Genomic DNA, 20175 nt, shown 5'->3' with positions numbered 1-20175 from the left:
AAAAAAATTTTTTAAAAAAAAAAAAAAAAAAAAAAAAAATTGAGGTGAGCCATCTAAGATTTTGCTAATATGGTAAATGGGCCAGGCCCATTGAAATTCACAGAATAAGCCGTTCTTTCATTTCTTTTACATTTGCACAGATGAGAGAACAACAGCACTACTTTGCATAGAGCAGAGGCATCAAACATATGGCCTGCATCAGACCTGGCCCACAGGGCCTGTTCAGGGGCTAGCAATTTGGGGGCAGAGCCCACCATCAAAATCAAGGGCAAAGAGCCCCAAGGGGAATGCACGTTGAGAGCAGAGAGTAAGCAATGGCTGCATCCAAATTCAGCGTGCAGGGAACCCCACAGTCAGGGGGAACACAATGAGTCTGACAACCCTAATTCTGGAGGGTCAATCATGGCTTAACATATTTTGCTCCCTCTTCCTGGTTCTGTTCAGTTCATCATAGAAAATTAGGGCTGGAAGGGACCCCAGGAGGTCATCTAATCCAACCCCCTGCTCAAAGCAGGACCATCTCCAAATAGATCATACCAGCCAGGGCTTTGTCAAGCAGGGTGTTAAAAGCCTCCAAGGATGGAGATTCCAACACCTCACTAGGTAAGTTGTTCTAGTGCTTCACCACCCTCCAAGTGAGAAAGTTTTTCTTAATATTCAACCTAAACCTCCCTTGCTGCAACTTGAGACCATTGCTCCTTCTTGTCATCTGCCAGCATTGGGAAAAGTCTAACTCCATCCTTTTTGGAACCACCCTTCGGGTAAGTTGAAGACTGCTATTAAATCCCCTCTCAGTCTTTTCTTCTCCAGACTAAATAAGCCCAGCTTCCTCAGCCTCTCCTCACAAGTCATGTCCCCCAGCCTCTGAACCATGTTTGTTGCCCTTTGCTGGACTCTCTCCAATTTGTCTACATCCTTTCTGTAGTGTGGGGCCAAAACTGAACACAGAGTCCTCAATCTGCTGGCAACACTCCTGACTAATGCAGCCCAGTATGTTGTTAGCCTTCTTCACAACGAGGGCACACTGCTGACTCATATCCATCTTATTGTCCACTGTAACCCCCAGGTCCTCTTCTGCAGAGTTGCTGTTTAGCCAGTCAGTCCCTAGACTGTACTAGTGCATGGAATTCTTCTGTCCTAAATGCAGGACTTTGCACTTGTCCTTGTTGAAACTCAAGAGATTTCTTTTGGCCCAATCCTCTAATTTATCTAAGTCCCTCTGAATTTTTGCCCTATCCCCCAGCGTATCTATTATACCCCCCAGCTTAGTTTTATCCGCGAACTTGCTGAGGGTGCAACCCATCTGTCTTCCAGATTGCTAATGAAGACATTAAACAAAACTATCCCCAGGACCGGCCCTAGTGCACTTCAGTTGATACCAGTTGCCAGCTAGATATTGAGCCATTTTTTACCACTTGTTGACCCCAACAATCCAGCCACCTTTCTATCCACCTTGCAGCCCATTCATCCAAGCCATACTTCCTCAACTTGCTTCATTCCACCTGTGGCTACATTCTAGTCTACAGACATTTATGGGGGCCTTATTATTTGCTGACATCTTTAAGACAGGTTGAGTTTCGTGATGTTTTCACCTTCTTCTCTTGTCTTTCTATCTCTCTACATATTAGTAGTTGAAATGACAGTTTGTAGAGGAGGCCTACAATGTACACTTTCTATCTGGGGAGCAATTTGGTACATTCCTAAAAAAGGTCAGAAAGAGGCTATAAGCTAATATATGTTGTCTTTGGCCAACTGGTTTAATACTATCTATAGAGTGAAATGAAATTGTCAAAAAAAAAAAAAAGGCACAACTATCAATGCAGAAAGCATTCATGCTCGGAGTAACTCTTGCTTACTATGTTTACTATGCATCATTCCAATACTACATCTTGTATTCTCCTCTAACTTTCTCCTGTATTATATCTATCTGTGTAATCTTTTCCTCCATCAGTTTCAATATCCACTCTTTTCTTTCTCCTTACCTCTTTTATCTTGTTCTTTCCTGGTTTTCTACTCTATCTCCTTCCCCATGCTCTTCATTTCATCCTCCTGTTTCTTCTCCCTTCCCAATTCCCCTGTCTGCCATTAATTCTTTTTTTCTAACAGGATTCTTCAGCCTCCCATCGTCCAGTGTTCTTTTGGTCACTCATTCTAGTAACTCCAATGCAATCACTATCAACAAAATCTGCTCCTTTTTCTACCCATTCTCTGCTGAGTTTTTCTGTCTTTTTCTATTGTGCACTACTTCCTGACTGAAGGCAATTCTCCGCTTCTCTGTGGAGCCATGGAGGAAGAATGGTGAGCCATTCTTCCTCCCTGGATGTTTCTCTGCAGATCCTCTTTCCCAGGGATTTTAGAGAAGGCTGACAGAGGATCTTCTTGCAACTTCTCTTGGTTGGGCAGGGAATGCTTCGATTGTAAATGGCCTTCATTCCCAGGAGAGCAATAAACTGCTAATCAGAGCTTCTCCTAGAATTCTGAGTTAGCTATGTGAACTAAACCAATGTCAGGGAAGCAAGTAAAGCTTCACATTAGCTGTGATTTTAAACTTGTCTGTACTTTAAGACTACTAGGTGCTTGGTATCACTACTTATTGTGCTGATTAGTACTGCTGTCATTGTTTCCCCATGGGGATCCATGTCCATCTGTGTGTTTCCTTTTGTCTGAAACCCTGATTACAATCTAGTTAGGGAAAGGACGATCTGTTTCTTCTTTGTAGAGTGTTTTGCATGATGGGATCCTGGCCTGAGATTAGGCTCCTAGGAGCTATGCTAATATGAAGAAAAAGATCACTGGTGGGTCCAGTCACAGAATGACAATAAAGAACCTATAGGAAAGAAGTCAAAACTTGCCTCTCTCTTTGGAGTCTGCTCAGACCCCTGGCACTTGCTATGATAAATGGGCAAAATGTGTATTGTGCGTGCAAGAAAGGATTTGAATCAGTGCCCAAGTGACCAGAAAGCATCCAGGTGGCCACAATTACACACTTGATGGAATCACACCAAAACAAAATGAAAACAAAACCAAAAATAATGTATCCTTTTCCTTCTTTCTTTCTACTGGCTGTTCCCTCTGGTCTTAGCTCACCTGCTCCATCCGCATACAATAATGTCACTCAATTGTAGGTATATCATGAACAACAATAACTTCTCTCTCTAATATGTTAGGATAAAGAGATTATTGTTTTTCATGTAATAATAAATGTAACATGAACAATGCTTAGTGTAAGGTAAGTATCTACAGGGGAAGTTATATTTCTCCATCAGATCCTCCTTTTTGTCTGATATGCTGTATACTTATGAAAAGAGAATATTAACTTTATATGTCTATCGTGCTATATGCTATAGAAATATCTACTCACAACCTGCTTGTATCTCAGGGGGAGTATTCAAAAGCATCATGGCAGTGGCAGCATCAATGTCAGGATCTGGAAAAATCAACCAATAAATACATTATTTACAAGTGGGCTAATCTTTTTAAGGTCTTTCAAACCATAGAGTCACCCGACTCTCTACAGTGAAAAGAGACTGACTTATCCAAAAGGTTCTTTGGGAAGAATCCAAAATGTGATCAAGTTTATACACGATCCCAGTGCTACTATTAAGTAAACTACAATGAAGTATATTTCTCATCATATTGTATTCTTGTGTGTGCCTGATTTCTCTTATTCGTCTCAAGCTTGCTATTTAATTTGGGTCAGGAGTATTTAGACTTTATTATAAATGATCAGTGCTAGCAGGAGACACGTTATGAGTTGGACTCAATGTATTGGGATGAGCTAATAGTACAGCAGAGAGGGTAAAGAACACCTGCATCTAATCAAAACACAAAGATGACACTCGGTCATTTCCATGTGTCAATAAGAATGTAAGATTGTGCTTGGAAAGGCAGTGGAAGCAAAGCCTTGAAAATTTGGAAAAAAATAAAACCAAGGCTACACTGAAGTTACCCTGTGATTTGCATCCACACCTATTGTTAATAGAAACAGAAATTGTCACTTGGCTGCCCTTATTCTCAAATTGGTTTCCAAATCCATCATGAACAGTCAGTTGACAGATGGCAAGTTATAGACAGAACAAAATATGATCCTTTTATAACTATATTCACTTGCCTCAGACACAGCAGCCTGGCTGCTATGGAAATGGTGGTAGCCATGACAACAGTAAACAACCCAAGAATGGCCAGTGAATAAGCTGAAAAGAACATCTGCCCCAGCAAAGCGTCCCAGCTGCCCTGGGGCGAAACTTGCTAATCGAGCAGTGATGCCGTGTGACAGAGAAAGCCGCCTATGCCATGTCCAAATAAATGAAGTGTGCAATTGAAGCAGACATAAAAACGCACGCCCTTGCCGACTGCGGCCTCAGTGCCGCTAAACTGAATGACTAATGAGCTCATTTTTTTTTTTTAAACTTGTCAGTATTTATACTAAATTACATACCAAAAAATTCAATTTAGTGCTAATAGCTTCATGGCACTTTATTTTGGTTATTATGTCAGAAAATTTCTTTTTTACTGTTAAAAAAATACATTTTTCATACTTTTATATGCTCAGTTCTATTTCCAGGGGAGTAATGTGATTTAGCATATAGTCCTACAAGCTATTAATAATACAGATGATGCAAAGTGTAAGAGATTTTAATGTCTGCTTAAACAAAAAAGCTAACTCCACCTACACAGAAAGACTGCGTTTGATACCAGCTTGAGTATCTTTTATAGCATGATAAATAACTATGATAACTTTTAACTTCTTATGAATATCTGCCATTGTTTTAACAGGAAATGTAACAAATGCAGGATCCACTGCAAGAAACCATGCAAAGTCAGAGCAGTGGAAGAGTGAAACTGTTGTAAGAGATGCCTATAAATACAAAGGCAGGTAAAGGAGTCCAACTAACTTCAGCATCTTCTGTTTCCAAAGATCACCAACAGATGCCTCGGAAAAGAGGTTTTTACAAACTCACATTCATTGTTAACTCTGAAAACAAGACAAAGGCAGAGTTCTTGCTGAAAGCCTTCGTTCATGCCGAAACAGGGGTTGTGACTTTTGAACACAATCCTGGACAGGGAACAGGCATTTAATATGCTAACTATTTTGCAGGATTGGGTCCATTTACTGCATATCACAGGTTCTCTTCAGCCTCACTGAACAGGGATGCCATTCAGACGAAAACTGTATTAAAAAGCTTCCAACGGTTAACTCAAACTAAAAGAATGAGAGGAGTCTAATTTATGTTGTTACCCTTAATGTTGCCAATTTCAGCCTTTGTTTATAGTCTGCTTCTAAATATTTTTTTGTTTTCTTATTTTAAATGGCGTTCCAATGTTGGATGGAAAATACTGCACTGTAATAGTTACCTTTGCAACTGAAATTTAGAAAAAAACATTTCTAATGATTTCAAATTCTCTCTTTTTAAAACAAACTCTACGTTTTAGTCTAAGTTGATATGACCAATAATCTAAAAAGTTCTGTATCTTCAGCTTTGACTGCTCTACTAGTACAATTGTGTTTTTGCAACTTTTTCATGACACTAATATGAACTGATTAAAACAAACATGAATGTATCCACAAAAGCTATTTTCCACAAGACAGCCATTATTCAAGTATGTTCACATCTGCTATGTTGCCTAACCAAGTGTATCAGTGCTTCTGAAAAATCTGGGCCGCTATCCCATAATGCCTCTGGGATAGAGGTAGGGGATAGAGTGCCTAGAAGACATGTATACAGCATACAAGATCAGGATGTTTTAATGCAGAGAGAAGTAGGAGAAAGGAGAAACTGGCTGAACCAGACAGAGACATCATCTATACTGGAAGCAGAATATGTCAGACTTGTACCAGCAATAAAATCATGTGGCAGCCCAGCCCAAAGGCAAAAACAAAAAGGTGCTAATCATGGCCTGGTAGGCACTATTTCTTTTGACAGAGCGCTAGCTTTGAGAGCAGACGTTTGTGTCCGCACCCAAAATTCCTCTGAGGTGGCTCAATCTTCCCATTTTTGTGTTATGCCATCTTCTCGAGCCCTTTGCTGCCATATGGCAGGTTTGACAGTCCTTCAGCAGTCAACCCAAACTTCCTCATGTGACTATGCTAGACACCAGCGTGAACTCTACTGGTCAAAATTCAAACTGTCTGGAAGTGAAGTGAAACATTTAAAAAGTACTTCACTTAATCCAAAGGAAGAACCTGACCACAATTCCCATCTCAATGGCAGGCACCTCTGAGGAAAGCACCTCTGAGAACAACCAGTGAGGAGGAAGGAGGAGATGTGGACCTATTCCTAGACAGCTGCTCCCTTCTGACACTGGAGAGCCTGGACTGCCAAAAATAAGTAAAGTTCCAGCAGGTGGACCGCAGCGAGAACTAACAAACAAGCTCTGGTCAGTGCTGCAGTGTCATGACCCTTCCAACACCTGCCTACTCTTCTCTGGATTGCCCTTTACCCTTTCTGACTTTGGATCATTGCTGCTCACAGCCACAAGGTTAAAAGGGAAAGTAGGTAAGGCTATTGCTGCTTTACTGATGGCACATAAAGGTGTAAACAAGAGAGGAAAAAAATGTGTTTTCTAACAAAAAAATGCCCTTCCCCTCCAAAATTGTTTTATGGCTTGCAAATGATTTGGCACTGTAATGCTAATACAACAGATCTGCATGCGTCTGGGCACACCTCCAGCCAAGGCAAGAAAGAGAAGCAGGGATCTAGCTGGGAAAGTGCTCAAACTCAGTGCGACTGTAAGCTTCTAGTACTGGAGCATCACTAGAAGAGCTGGAGTCCTCTCCAGACGCTGGCAGCAAGATCAGAGCCGACCCTAGGGGTGTGAGGGGCCCCAAGGCATATCAGCCTGTGGGAGCACGGGGTGGCAAGCAGCTAGAGCACAAAGGCGGTGGCGCGCGGAGTGGTGGTGCCCTCGGCATATGCCAATGGCGCGGTCTGCAGGGCCTGTACGGCACTGTCCATGGGACCCCCCCCAAGCGCGGGTCCTGGGGCAGTCAAGGGGACAAAGTAGAATTGCAAGGAAAAAATGGTCTATTTTCAGTGTTTTATTTTCATCATAAAACTCAATATTTAAGTGAACACATTTTGATCTCCCTCTCTCTGGTACTAAAAAAGGAAAATAAGAGACAGCAAGAGGCAAAGCCATAGACGGTGAGGATCTTCAGAAATCCTTCCAAATGGAAAAGGACAGAAAGGAAAGGGTGGTAAATACTATAGAGAGAAGGAAGAAAGAATCAAAATATCCTAGCACCAAAGACCTCATAATAGCACCAATACATGGTGATGGCAAAAATGTCAACAGCGGCATCTCCTCCTGTCACTCATTTGCAGTCTAAGTACTCAGCAAAAAGTCGTCTGAAGTCTAAGGGGCTGGGTCCCCCCATCATTTGGATGCCCTTTAAATGATATCATAAGAGAAGCTGAAACCAGAAACAGGTACAAAGAGGTTAGGCAAGATTATACAAAGAGCCAAAACTGTGCAGCAGTGGTGACATTACATAATTTGGCTGTAAAAAGCTGCACTTCTGCTATTACTTTATCTAATCCTGTATTCAAGACTGTCACTTTGAGCATGAAAACAAAAAGAAAATAGGAGTTATAAAACCCACTGAGGAATCTGCATTTCAGATGTAGGTCCAAATTCACTGAAGTGTGTTTATATTTAAGCACTAAATAGCTCCATTAAAGTTAAAGTAGTACTTAATTTTGCTGAATCAGGATGTAGGATACTTTTTTAGACGTTTGTGCCCAAGTTTCCTTCAAAAAGCAATCCTATATACCTTAAATATCTGTACAGATTAAAGTATATTCTGTAGAGTTATATAGAACAGCAAATTAATGAGCATAACATATTTTGGCATAAGATTAGATGCAAAAGGCCAGAAGCACAGAGGGTAACCCTCACTAGTAGACTGTTCATTCAGAAAGTGACAAAAAATAATTAAAAACAAAGGTGGCACCTGAGATACCCTGATGTGCCAGCTGTCCATTTATTATGGTTGTGTTCTTTCATTCGGAGGTGGTTTCAAATGCCAGGGAAGCATTTTACAGTAGAACTGCTGATGTGCTATTTTTAACAAACTTTCTCAGTTTCAAAGCCTTGTTTTCACTTCACTGAATGAAAACAGATTGACTGCCAAAATGCTTATCCCATAATTAAAATATAATGTAAAAACTAAATTAACAAAATAAAAACAGCTTTATTGCTTTAAAATATAATTTCTAGACACATTGTATTATAGTCTACAACTATATAGTATATTCTAAAACAAACATGGGACATTTCCAAGCTCAGATGAGGGGAGAGAAGTACTTAAACCTATTTATGGGCACTTAAACCTAAAGCACCCCAGTTTTCAGAGAGACAGAACACCTGCAGCAATAAGTGAAGCCATCAGTCAGTTGACTGCTGCTTCAATGGATACACAGAAGTTGTTGGTGTTTATTGCTGCTGAAAACCCAACCTATTTATAAATAGATGCCTAAAAATGGACACAAAGGCCAGTTTTTAGGTACTGCAGGACTCAATCCTACAAACTTGTATATACACAAGTGAATCTGTGCATTTGTTGAAAGCACACTGGTGTCAGTACAAACCTTTCGGTGACAGTATTGGCAGATTCAAGGCTTAATTTAACTTTCTCCAGTTCAATACAATGCACAAGGACCAAAGTACTACTAAAATGTTACTCTTCTCCCAACTCATGCAAAAAATAAAAGTTAGTAACATACTGCTCCCCCTGTACACCACTGTGACCACATCATAACATCTGAAGAGACTGGAAATAATGAAACTTCTTTCCTTTTATTTTTACTCTTTTTAAAGCAAAAAGCTTTTTCTAAAGGATTTCACTGGGACCTTCAACTTCATCTACCCCCACATTAGCCTTCTCCACTGTACTCTGCCACTGATATTCCCATTCTCTAGGCAGGCTGCATTTTTTTTGCACTGTACCAAACTTTCCAACTCCAATCCATCTCCTTCCTTCTCCACAGCCTCAAGTACCCTGTTCACTGCCCCAATTCATAATGAAGCCTACCTTCCTGTACTTGCTGGATTTTTATCTTCTCAATATGATCAGTTTGCTACAGCATAATGCTGCAGAAGTAACAATACCCTCAGCATCTTTTGCCCTGAGGCTCATTCAGTTGCAACAGACCAAGTCACAGCTTCTCTGTCCAACGTGCCTATTGTTAGATGTGCCTCCTTTGCCACATGAAAATTGTTAAGCATGAAAAGCAAAGAAATCAAGATAAGTCATAGTTACATAGAATAATTAACATAGTGAAGAGCCAATAAGGTTGTCTTAGTTACCTTGTCCAATGACAGAAGAGGAGGACAGCAATAAATAAGCCAGGTCCAAGGAAATACCTTCAGACAACTATAAGCAGCCTGTAAAGCTCTTTACTGTAGGATATTATTGCAGAAACAGGCTCAATATTTAATAAGGTTGAGTAGCACTTACTTGAAGTAGATGGGACTATTTGTGCGAGTGCTACTGAAAACAAGCAAGAAGCGCAGAATCAGGTGCTTGGTAAAAAAAAGAAAAAAGATTAGACAAATTTCAACAGCAACATATGCAATTAGACTACAAGAGCTGGAATAAAAATCATAAAAGCCTGATTGCCAGAGAGGTCAGGAAGAAAATGTTCCACCACTGTTATATAGCAATACACAGCTGGCCTGGTAATTGTGGTGGTTTTCTCCATTCCTCTGAAGGTTCCAGTTTAAGACACTGCAGAGGGAAGATACCAGACTAGATGGACCATTAATCTTTCCTGGTATGGCAAGTTCCTATGTTCATTTGCAATGCTGCCAAATGAGCCATTGTGAAAACCATCATGAAAAGACTGACAGTCTGTCTTTAAACAATATGGAACACTGATAGCAGAAACCTGTCTCCTGCTCATCTTCATTGTAAAATTTGTATTGTTGTTGGACTACATATCATTCCCATTCAGTAACAACATCATTTTATTAATGAACTAAAAGGATATAAACAGTAAAAATGGATTCTAGTTAAAAAGAGTACATCTTTCTTCCATCCCCTCTCTTTTTTTCCCCCCCTAATACCACCATAGATTTTCTACATGGTCAAATTCATGAAGCAGGTTAATCTGTTTGGGAATCTGCTTGAAACAGAAAATGTCATCATCACTTTTGATCTCAGCAGTAAAGAATAACATCAGTTGGAAAAAAAAAGATGATATGTACACCATAGTGAGTGCAGGATAAAAATCTTGAAAGAAAGAGACCGAAACAGACAGCAGATCTAAAAAAAGAAGAAAATCTATGGTTGAGGGTTGAATTTTTCACTTTTTCCCCCCATGCGTGGTACTGAATGTTCATCCTTCAATGTTTAAAGATAAGAAAATCAATTCACTTCTGTAAACAGATGCTGAATGATTCCATTTGTCCCCAATCTCATGTGTGTAAAGTGAATTAGGAGTAAGTGTTGTGGGGAGAAGGCACTGGTCAAACTGTGTATGGTCATAAGCAAGGTTCCCTCTAAGGTGTGCACATGTGCAGCTGTGCACAACTAAAAGTGTGGCCGCGCACAGCCTTTTCAAGGCCTTGCACCAGGAGAGGTGGGGGCGGAAGCCTGGCATGGGCTTTGCCGGCTCTGCTGAAGTGCTCCACTCCCCCGCATCAGGGCAGGGGAGTGGAGCACTTCCCCCGAGACGACAGAGCCCGCGCCAGCCCCCCACCCCAGCCTCCATCCCTGCCTTGCCTTGCCTCACCTCAGGGAGGAGCTGCTGCCTGCCCCGAGTGAGGCCCCACCAGCTCTGGGACACTGATCCTTCCCCCGCATCGCCTTGGGGAGTGAGGAGGCATATGGCATCAGGGCCCGGGAGCAGAGCAGTGTCCTGGGGCAGGCAGCGGCTCCTCCTGGAGGTCAAGCAAGGCAGGGATGGAGGCTGGGATGGGGGGCTGGCACAGGTTCCGCTGGCTCCGGGGAAGTGCTCCACTCCCCCACACTGATGCGGGGGAGTGGAGCACTTCCCTGGAGCTGGCAGAGCCTGAGTCAGCTCCTGGCTCCAGCCCCCAGCTCCAGCCTCCGGCCCCCAACCTCTTGGCTCCAGCCCCCAGCCCCAGCCTCTTGGCTCCAGCTCCAGCCACCGGCCCCCAGCCCCCTTCAATAAGTGTCCCATGCCAGACCGAGGCAGCACGCTCACAGACCAAGATGGCATGCTCACGGACCACTACTCCTTAGAGGGAACATCAGCCATAAGGGAAAATTCAGGGGCAAAAAGATCTGCTATATCATCTTTTACTCATCTGTGCTGATCAAGAATCACAACCATGCATGATCTTACACAGCAGAATTTAAGAATTCTGTAGTTTGACCCATCTGCTTTACATGTAAAAGCTTTTTAAAATGGTAATGGCCAGAGGCAAGGAGCCAATATAACTCTTTCTTCTTCTCCCAGTTATCCACCTTTGGGTTCATGTTACTCCTACCTGGGGACATCATCTCTTTTTTGGTTTCTCATTTTAGCCCACTTACTGGTCACGACCATAATGAGCCAGAATTGAAGTGCTGATTTACAAAGTGTCTGGGAATTGAACCCAGGTCTCCTGTGCGACAGACAAGGATTCTACCACTGAACCACAGGGGATTCTGGGTATATTACCATATTTACCTGAATCCAAGAGGACCCTGAATTTAAGGACCACCCCCATAATTACATTCTATACTTGGAAACATTATAAATATATATATATATAAATAATTTTCCATGTTTAGAACCTACTTATTGGAGGGTTGTCTTAAAAACAACCCCCTCTCCCTCACTGCTGTGGCAGGGAAAGCAGAGGGGTGGGGGGAGGACAGGCAATGAGGGCAGAGGGTGGGGAGGTAGTAAAGAGTAGGTGGCCGGACAAGCAATGGGGGAGGCAGGTGGTAGGGCTTGATCCCTGCCCCTTGCAGCCCCACACTTTGCTTCCTCCTGCCCACCCCCTATGCCTGCTGCCCCACAGTGTTGGGTCTCCTTTAAAACCTATGCTCCCCTACCTGCTGCCCTCCCTGCAGTTGCTATGGGGTCAGACTGAGGCCAGAGCAAATACATGCTCTGTGCCCATGGCTGCACCAAGGAGATGTGGAAGAAAGGCTGTAGGGGAGTCGAGGGTGGGCAGTGGCCGTGGAACTGGAGCCAGAGCTACGGTAGCTGCCTACCCTCTACCCCACCACCTCATACTCAATTTTAAGATGTTAAATGGGGAAAAAGACCTCACCTTGGAATTAAAAAGTACAGCAGTCAAATGAGAGATGCATATGAAATGTTAATGGACTGCAATTGTGAAAAAGAAAGATACATCAGGCAGAAGGCAGGGAAGTCTTAATGGCATTGTACAAGGTGCTGGTAAGGTCTCATTCTGCAATTCTAGTCATCCATATTCAAGAAGGGTAAAGACATATTGTAACAGGTGCGGAGAGGTGTTATTAGAAAAAACAGGGGATTAGACTTTAAAAGGGGAGATAAAACAACTTGGCTTGCTTTGCTCAGCAAAATGAGGGTTCGCTTTCAATACACCAGGGAGGCAAGAACTACATAAGCTGAATGACAATGGTAGCACAAGAACAAAAGGATATAAACTGGCCATGAAAAAGTTGATCTGGATATTAAAAGATTTCTGTTTGAGTAGCGAGGATCTGAAACAGTTTTTGAATATTAGAGAAGACAAAATATAACTAGGTACTCCTAAGATGGAGCTTGGTCAGTCTTGGAAAGCATTTTTGTGATGAAGCAACCAGAAATACCCAGGAATTGTACTCTATGCCCAAAGAAAACCCTTCCATTTTCTGTTCTCACGCTTGCCTAGAGCTATTGAAGCATCCCCACTGCAAAGCAGATAAGTAGAGTAATAGAATATACGGCTCAAGTGAAACAGAGGAGGCACTGGAGGACTATCAACACTTGGGCTCGATGAGCCTGTGTCCTCATGGCAAGATAGGCATGCTGTGGAAGCAGAATGAGGCAGAACCTGGGTTCGACCTGCTAGCCTGGGCTTAAATTCTCAAAAATGTCTGCTAGCCTGGGCTTAAATTGCTTGGGTTAGAGGTTTCTCTGTGCAAATGACTACAGTGGTTTGGGACAAAACCTCAGTTAGAACATGCATCAGCTCTGCAGCAAACGCATGTTTAGAGATATGTTTCATTTACAGATTGTTATTGTTTTGTCAGCCTAAATTAAAAAAAAAAAAAAAATCTTCAATGCCAAGAACTGGTGTATCGTATGCAAAGAAATCCAATTTAGTATTACTTAGTTCCTTTCTTCTTAAATAAAAAGAGATTAAAAACCAATGAATTATCAAGAAACCGTTAATGTGAAGTAGATCGATTTAAAATAAAGCAAACAATTTTTAATAATTATTAAACAAATACAGAAGAAAAGCCCATTAGGGCAACATTTTTTCTCCCTCATGAATTCTTTGAAAGCCCATCACTGCAAAGACCAAAGAGCAGATACAAAATTCTCAGAACATAAACTGAAGATTTAAGTATATTTTCCATTAAAACATTTGACAATCCTTATTTTGCGCTACTGCATGCCAGTCCTAATCATACACACCCCAACTAAGAGACCAAGCATAGTTCTTGGAAGGACTGTTGCGCAGTCTTCATAGGGAACAATGTTGAATGCTACTAGGATGAGCTGCTTTTTAATTCCTCCGAATCATTATTAATAGAGAAGGGTGGACAATCCTAGCAACAGTGTCTCTGGGACACAAAGAACTGGGTTGGGAAGAGGTTTTAATGCTTAGTCTTTTCATTCTTTCTGGAATAATCCCTTTCTCCAAAATACTTTTAAATTGAGAATACAGCAGGAAAAAGATAGATTAAAAAAAAGAAAAATTTAGCATCTAGTATTTTTAACCTTTTATAGTTCTCTAACAATAAATGTGTTTATTCAGAAATACAAATGGATCCTAGGTCAATGGAAGACCATTTTCTTTATTAGGGTCAGTATCAACCTTTTTCTTGATATGAAACAAAGGTATTTAGGGGCCCTCAAATAGCCTGGTTTATTTCCAGTTAGACTTTTAATAATGCTGGCCACAAAATGATCTGTACTTAACTTCTAATTATAGCAATTTATATTTTGGCACAACATTGCCCAGTTGTCCACTTTAGAGAAAGGCTTTCCCTAAAACTAACATATTTACCCAACTTGACTAATCACGTAACAGATTCCTTTACATAAAAATTAGTCATTAGAAGAATGGGACATTAAATTTGTATTTAAAAACTGAACAAAACTTTACTGTCATACTGTTATCAGGATAAACCTAACATGCAGTTGGTTTACAATATTTTGACACTACAGAACCAGCATGCAGTAAGTTCCATTGCCCAAGAGAAAAAGTTTTCCCTTTTCATCCAGTATTTAACAAATGCAAGTATTATAAAACATACCTATAAAAACACACCACATAATTATGTGAGAGGATTATGAGGCATACCTTGTTCTGGGGTTTCCTGGATTTTCTTGAATTTTATTTGTAATTTTGACTTTATAATTGAAATATTTTCCCTTAATAAAAAAGATGTAGTACTTTCTTATCTTTTGTATTGTATGGTACCAAACCTGTTTTATACAAGCCACATTGAACACATGAGTTTTGTGAAACTGATAGAAGGCACTGGAGGACTATCAACCCTTGGGCTCGAGGAAATAAGTATTTCAAATGTTGTAGGAAAATATGGACTCCTGAACCTGATCCAAAAGCCTGTGACTAATTCAACAGAATTAGGAGTACAGTGGAACATGATCTTGCTATTTTGCAGCTCAATGGCATTTATAGTTCAGTAGGGTGGTTTCTATTATTCCATAATCTAATCACTAGAAAGGGAAAAAGAGTAACTCCAGTGTTTAAAAAATGTACTGCATTTTCTGGATTCCAATACATTCATTAAATGGTGGGGTGCGGGGACAAAACCTAATCTTAGAATCAAGTATCACGTAAAAATGCAGGTGGGCAGGAGGCAGCACACAGGCACCTGGTAGCATGCCTGCATGCCCAGTCTCTCACCACCATGTACTCTGCTTCTGGATGCCTCCATAATGCATCCCTCTCTGCTTAAGAGGAATCGTATCAGGTCCCTTGCTGCCAGGTGGTATACTGGACTCAGCATGGAGGCACCCAGGAACACGGGATCTGGCACAGTGCCTTGTTTAAACCCTCCTGTTTAAGCTGTGCCACTAGACAGAAAGATCCCCAAGACTGAAGGGATCAGGAGAAGAGAGAGAGCCTTGAAAGTAAGGCACTCCACTGGGAGGCAGTCCAGGGAGCAGGGCCTGGTTACGTGCTCTACAATGAAGTCACTGGATAAAGCACAGAAACAATCCTGAAAGCACGGACTGACACTCTGTGTTGCTCCCATCTCCCCCTTCCAGCTGAGCACTCTCAATACTAAGCTATAGTTTCATATGTGCAGCTCAACCCATGCTTGAATTGCAAAATCTGAACAGGTAAGGTTCTGAATGGTCAAAAATAGCTTCTCACCACTGTCCTCCATGACAAGGGAGGTGATTAGCTGTGTTAGTATGAAGTCAGGCAGAAGGTAGAAGAGTGGCACCTTAAGAGATTAACCTGTTAATCTCTGAAACAATTAGCTTCTAAGGCAGGGGCGGGGAATTATTTTGGGTAGAGGGCCACTTACCCAGTTTTGGCAGGCTGTCAAGGGCCATGTGGGTAGCCCCACCCTGACAGGTGCCCTGCCCCCTGATCACCATCTCAGGACCAATGTCCCAGGGCCAGCACCAGTGAGGCCCAAAGCGGGGCACAGACTGGCAGGGGTCTGTGGAGCCAGGTTGGGCTGCACAAGCAGGGAGAGGGGGGATCTGGCCCGGCTCCATAGAGCCCCTGCTAGCTGGGACCCTGCACTCCCATGCTCCTGCCACCCTGCTTTGGGCTCCACCAGCATTGGCCTCGGGACATGGGAGCAGGCCCCATGCTCCTGTTGGCTCCCTGCCCTCTCACTCCCAGTGTCTCCCAGCCCTGTGGTACAGGCTGGGGGGCAGTGCATAGCCCCAACCCCTGTTTGCCGGCAGAAAAGAAGCTGGTGCTGAGCTTCATTTTTGACAGAAACCAAGGGCAGATAGATATTAATTTTCTAAATTTTTTAGGGGCCCCATGAGCTGGATAAAATGGCCTCATGGGCCAGATCTGGCCTGCGGGCCATATTTTGCCCACCTTTGTTCTAAGGTACCTCCCTGCCCTACCTTTTGCCTGACTGCTATATCTGTGTTTACAAATGTTTTCAAAATATTCTGGCTGAAATTAAAGCACATTATAATTTTAAATTACTAATTATATACTCTTCTCCCAAAATTAAATCTAACCCGTATTTAAAATATATTTGCATCTCTGGTTTTCTGCAGTGAAAAGGAAAACAAGGTACTGGCCCAGCTCCAGACATGAGTTATAATGAAAGGAAAAGAACAGAGTCAGGGATATGAGGCACAGTTCTGACCCTTGGACCTGGGGATATAACTACATTTTTCCGTGTGTTAAATCTAGTTATCGGGGTGGGGGGAGAGAGGGGGAATCTTAAATTCAAGATCATCCTGGATGTGGCTAAATATGGTAATATGAATCTCAAAGAAGAAAAAACTGCACTCCTCTCAGCACTGACTTGCTGTGTGTCCACATCACTTCCCTCTTCTGAAACTCAGTTTGCCAACCTGCTAGGGACAAATACCTATCTAATAGAGAGAAGACGAGAACAAATTTTTTGTAAGGCACCCTGAGATCCTTAGATGAGAAGCGCAAAGAATACTTACTTGAAAATTACAGAGCAGCTTAATTAACAGATCTTGCTCCTTTTACTTTACACAGTGAATAAAAACCAAAATCCAAATCAAACACGACAATCCCATACACAACCACATTCACAAAAGTTGTTGAATATTCAAAGTATCTTGCCAAGGGTTGATCCCAATGATGCTCTCTAGCTCCAGTACAGGAAGACACTTAAACATGCACACAGCATGAGCACAATTAGCCTGGCCTAAGGGTCAGGGCCAGTGTTCACAGCATCTTTGCAGTACTGAACCCTAAATTATGGCAGCCTCAAAGTTCAACCAGTTCAGGACAAGCCATTTTTCTCTTTGGGACAACCGAGTAAAATGTCTTCAGTACTTTAGTTATCAAAGGTTCCAATAAAGTAGGTTTTCTGCCTCAGCTGACAACATCTTTTATCCTCTTCCTTTGCAGTTCTATGATGTTGCTTAAAATTGCAGGTGCCTGCATGTAAACAGTACCGGAGACAAGCATCAATAACTTCTTCAAAGGCTGCTGGATCAGGGAAGTTAGCAATGGGTAAAAGACAATATGCTTTAAGTCCCTATTAGGTTATATTTTTAAAATATTTTAAAAAATTTTTAGGCTTTCTAGCAACTAAAGTAAAAAAAACCCATACACCTACATTTATTTATGTATTTTGAATCTCCAAGACCTTTTGGCAAGTCCAATATATATACACTACTGTGTATATTTTGTTGGGTACACCACATAAATACCCATTTTATGTTTTTAAAGAGTTGCACTTCGCACACATTTGGGGAACTAGTTCATATTAATCCTACCAGCACCAGAAGAACAGGAAAGTAATTTAAAAGTAATTTACTGCTTCAGTCTCTGTATTGCTGTACCGAGCACAGAGGGAAAGTCATGTTTGTCTCTGGAAACAAATCTTAATGCTATTTAGCAATCATATTGATAAAACTAAGATAACATAAAATGAAGAGAATGCATTAACCTTGCATGTCAAACCTTCTTGAACACTAATTTTTAATGATTACCTACTTGTTCTCTAGGGAAAATCAAATGGACTTGCTAATGACCACTGCACAATGGCACTCAACTGATCTTATGACCCTTTCATGGTTAGAAGATGAAAAGTTTCTGAGTACCTAAGCATCTGGCAAAGTAAGAGTTTCCTCCCTACTCCTAGTGTTCCCTCTTTGCACACACATGTCCATCCATCATTCTGTCTGTCCAGTACAGGGTAGAAAAATCTCAAAAGTAAAAATAAGGGCTATGGACCTCAAAAATATTTAAAAGAAGAGAACTTCTATTTATTTTTCAGTTTAATTCTATTGCTTATAGGTAATCTTTTTTCCTGCACACTAAAAAGATGGTAAGATACCTAAATTTTGTTTCCCATGCACATTCTCTACACTGCCCCATTTTAATGCTTCACAAACATTTCACCTTTTGTAAATCTGTTAAGAGCACATTTTATAGTCTATGTATATCCTTTACAAATATTAAAACAAGGCTGCCACCTTTCAACAGTAAAAGAATTTTTATTTTTTGCATAATTGGTAGTGACAGTTCAGTGTGAAATAGTGTTATAAAATATTAGCCTGATATTTATAACAGTCCTCAATCTAGTAAATTAACTGTACTGTTTGAATGAAAGATATACTAACAACAAACTGGGGGAGTGGGGAGGGAGGCTGCAGTATAAAACCCTGAAGAAAGCCCCAAAGGTGACTTTTTGGATTATCACAGCTGCATCCTAGTACAGACCTACTTGTAACCATTAGTTCAGATTACAAATCACTATTGGCTGGCTATTGTTAAAAATAACCTAGACAAAAACTTCTGATCCAAACATTTTGGAAAAGCATCCAAATACTGGAACATCATGGATGTGTCTAACTACTATTCATTTTAGCTCTATGGCGGGAGATCAACATTGTAATTGAAGCTTCCTTCTTTTTAATTTACTTCCATATTTAAATAAAGAAATAAGGCAAGGGGTCAAGGAAGATGCCATATACAGCTGTGAGGCCTACCTGATTTTGAATCTACAAAAGCAGATACTGCTGAGGTAGTGGTACTGCAGGATTCCTTATCCTACACTAGCCTCATCCCCTGCAAACCTGATCCGTCCCTCAAAAGGTCAAAAGTTAACTTAGTTTCCAGATAAGGTTCTTTGGGTAAATGTGGTATTTTGTATTAGACCAATTAAAAAGTTGGAAAAATTGTTCTTTGCAAGCTTTCAGGCACAAACATGCTTCTTCAAGCATAGGAAGTCTGAAGAAGGGTGTTTGTGCCTGAAAGCTTGCAGAGAACAATTTTTCCAACTATTTAGTTGGTCTAATAAAAGATACTACATCTACCCAAAGAACCTTGGCTGCCTATGTCCTTAGACCGACACAGCTACAACTAACACCCCTTAGTTTCCAGAAGCCTTCCACTCATGGAACATCTTTACAAAGACTGCCAAAAAGATGGCATTAAATTGTGAGGACTTGCATTTTCACTGCCTAGGTGTTTCCATGGCTCCATCACTGTCACACAAGAGTGCAACTCAAGTATTTAACTATAAAATAATCTCTTTCTTTCCAACTTGCAGATTAAGTAGAGTTTAAAGTAGATTAATTAGAGCTGTGTGTATACATGGGCCAGAGACACACAACCTATTGGAAGGAAAGCCATGACACATACAGTTTACAGTTTAAAACGCAGTAAGGTACACAGTACTTTTTGCCTTTTCTCAAGAGCAGCTTCAATAGTCTGGGGTCAGAGTCTTTGCAAGTTCCATAACTTACTCTTTTTTACTGGTCAGGCCAATTACAGTAGAATGTAGCTATTGAGGGAGCTCACAATTGCAGAGAAGATGGCGATCTCCTGTTCAGTTAGAACCAACCATAAAAAAAGCTTTGAATATTAGAATAAAGTCTGCAGGTTTCACATGGACTGGGGCACCAATGTGAAATACTCAGAGGAGCCCATGTTTCTTAACACCCCCTCCCCCAATACAAAACAAACAAACAAAAACCCCAGTGGCTATGTATAGCCATGCCATTTCTAATGGAAGAATCACTGTCATAGAATCATAGAAGTAGGGTCGGAAGGGACCTTGTAGATCTTCAAGTCCAACCTCCTGCCTGGGCAGGAGAAAAACTGGGCTCAAATGACTCCAGCTAGGTAGGCATCAAGCCTCTTCTTAAAGACCCCCAGGGTAGGAGCCAGCACCACTTCCTTTGGAAGTTGGTTCCAGCTCCTAGCCGCCCTGACTGTGAAGTAGTTCTTACGAATGTCTAATCTAAACCTACTCTCCAACAACTTGTGGCCATTATTCCTTGTTATGCCAGGGGGCGCTAGGGGAAACAAGGTCTCTCCCAAACCCTTCTGGTCCCCCCTAGTGAGTTTATAGAC

General features: G+C 41.4%; 1 protein-coding gene across 4 annotated transcripts in view; it reads right to left on the bottom strand.

Annotated features, from left to right (window-relative positions):
• Window positions 1-20175, bottom strand: part of FOXN3 (forkhead box N3) — a 415590-nt gene that overhangs the window by 64778 nt on the left and 330637 nt on the right. For 2 of the 4 annotated variants that reach the window (XM_019518676.1, XM_019518677.1), the window contains exon 5: window positions 3362-3427. The exons of 1 other annotated variant lie outside the window; for it this stretch is intronic. In XM_019518676.1, coding sequence (XP_019374221.1) covers window positions 3362-3427 — 66 coding nt within the window. The remainder of the gene's footprint in view (window positions 1-3361; window positions 3428-20175) is intronic. One more of the 4 variants, XM_019518678.1, reaches the window with a different exon arrangement.

The sequence above is a fragment of the Gavialis gangeticus genome, unplaced genomic scaffold (genome assembly GCF_001723915.1).
Source record: "Gavialis gangeticus isolate Ggan-Ray unplaced genomic scaffold, GavGan_comp1, whole genome shotgun sequence".
Lineage (NCBI taxonomy): Eukaryota > Metazoa > Chordata > Crocodylia > Gavialidae > Gavialis > Gavialis gangeticus.
This window is presented reverse-complemented; position numbering and strand designations above follow the sequence as displayed.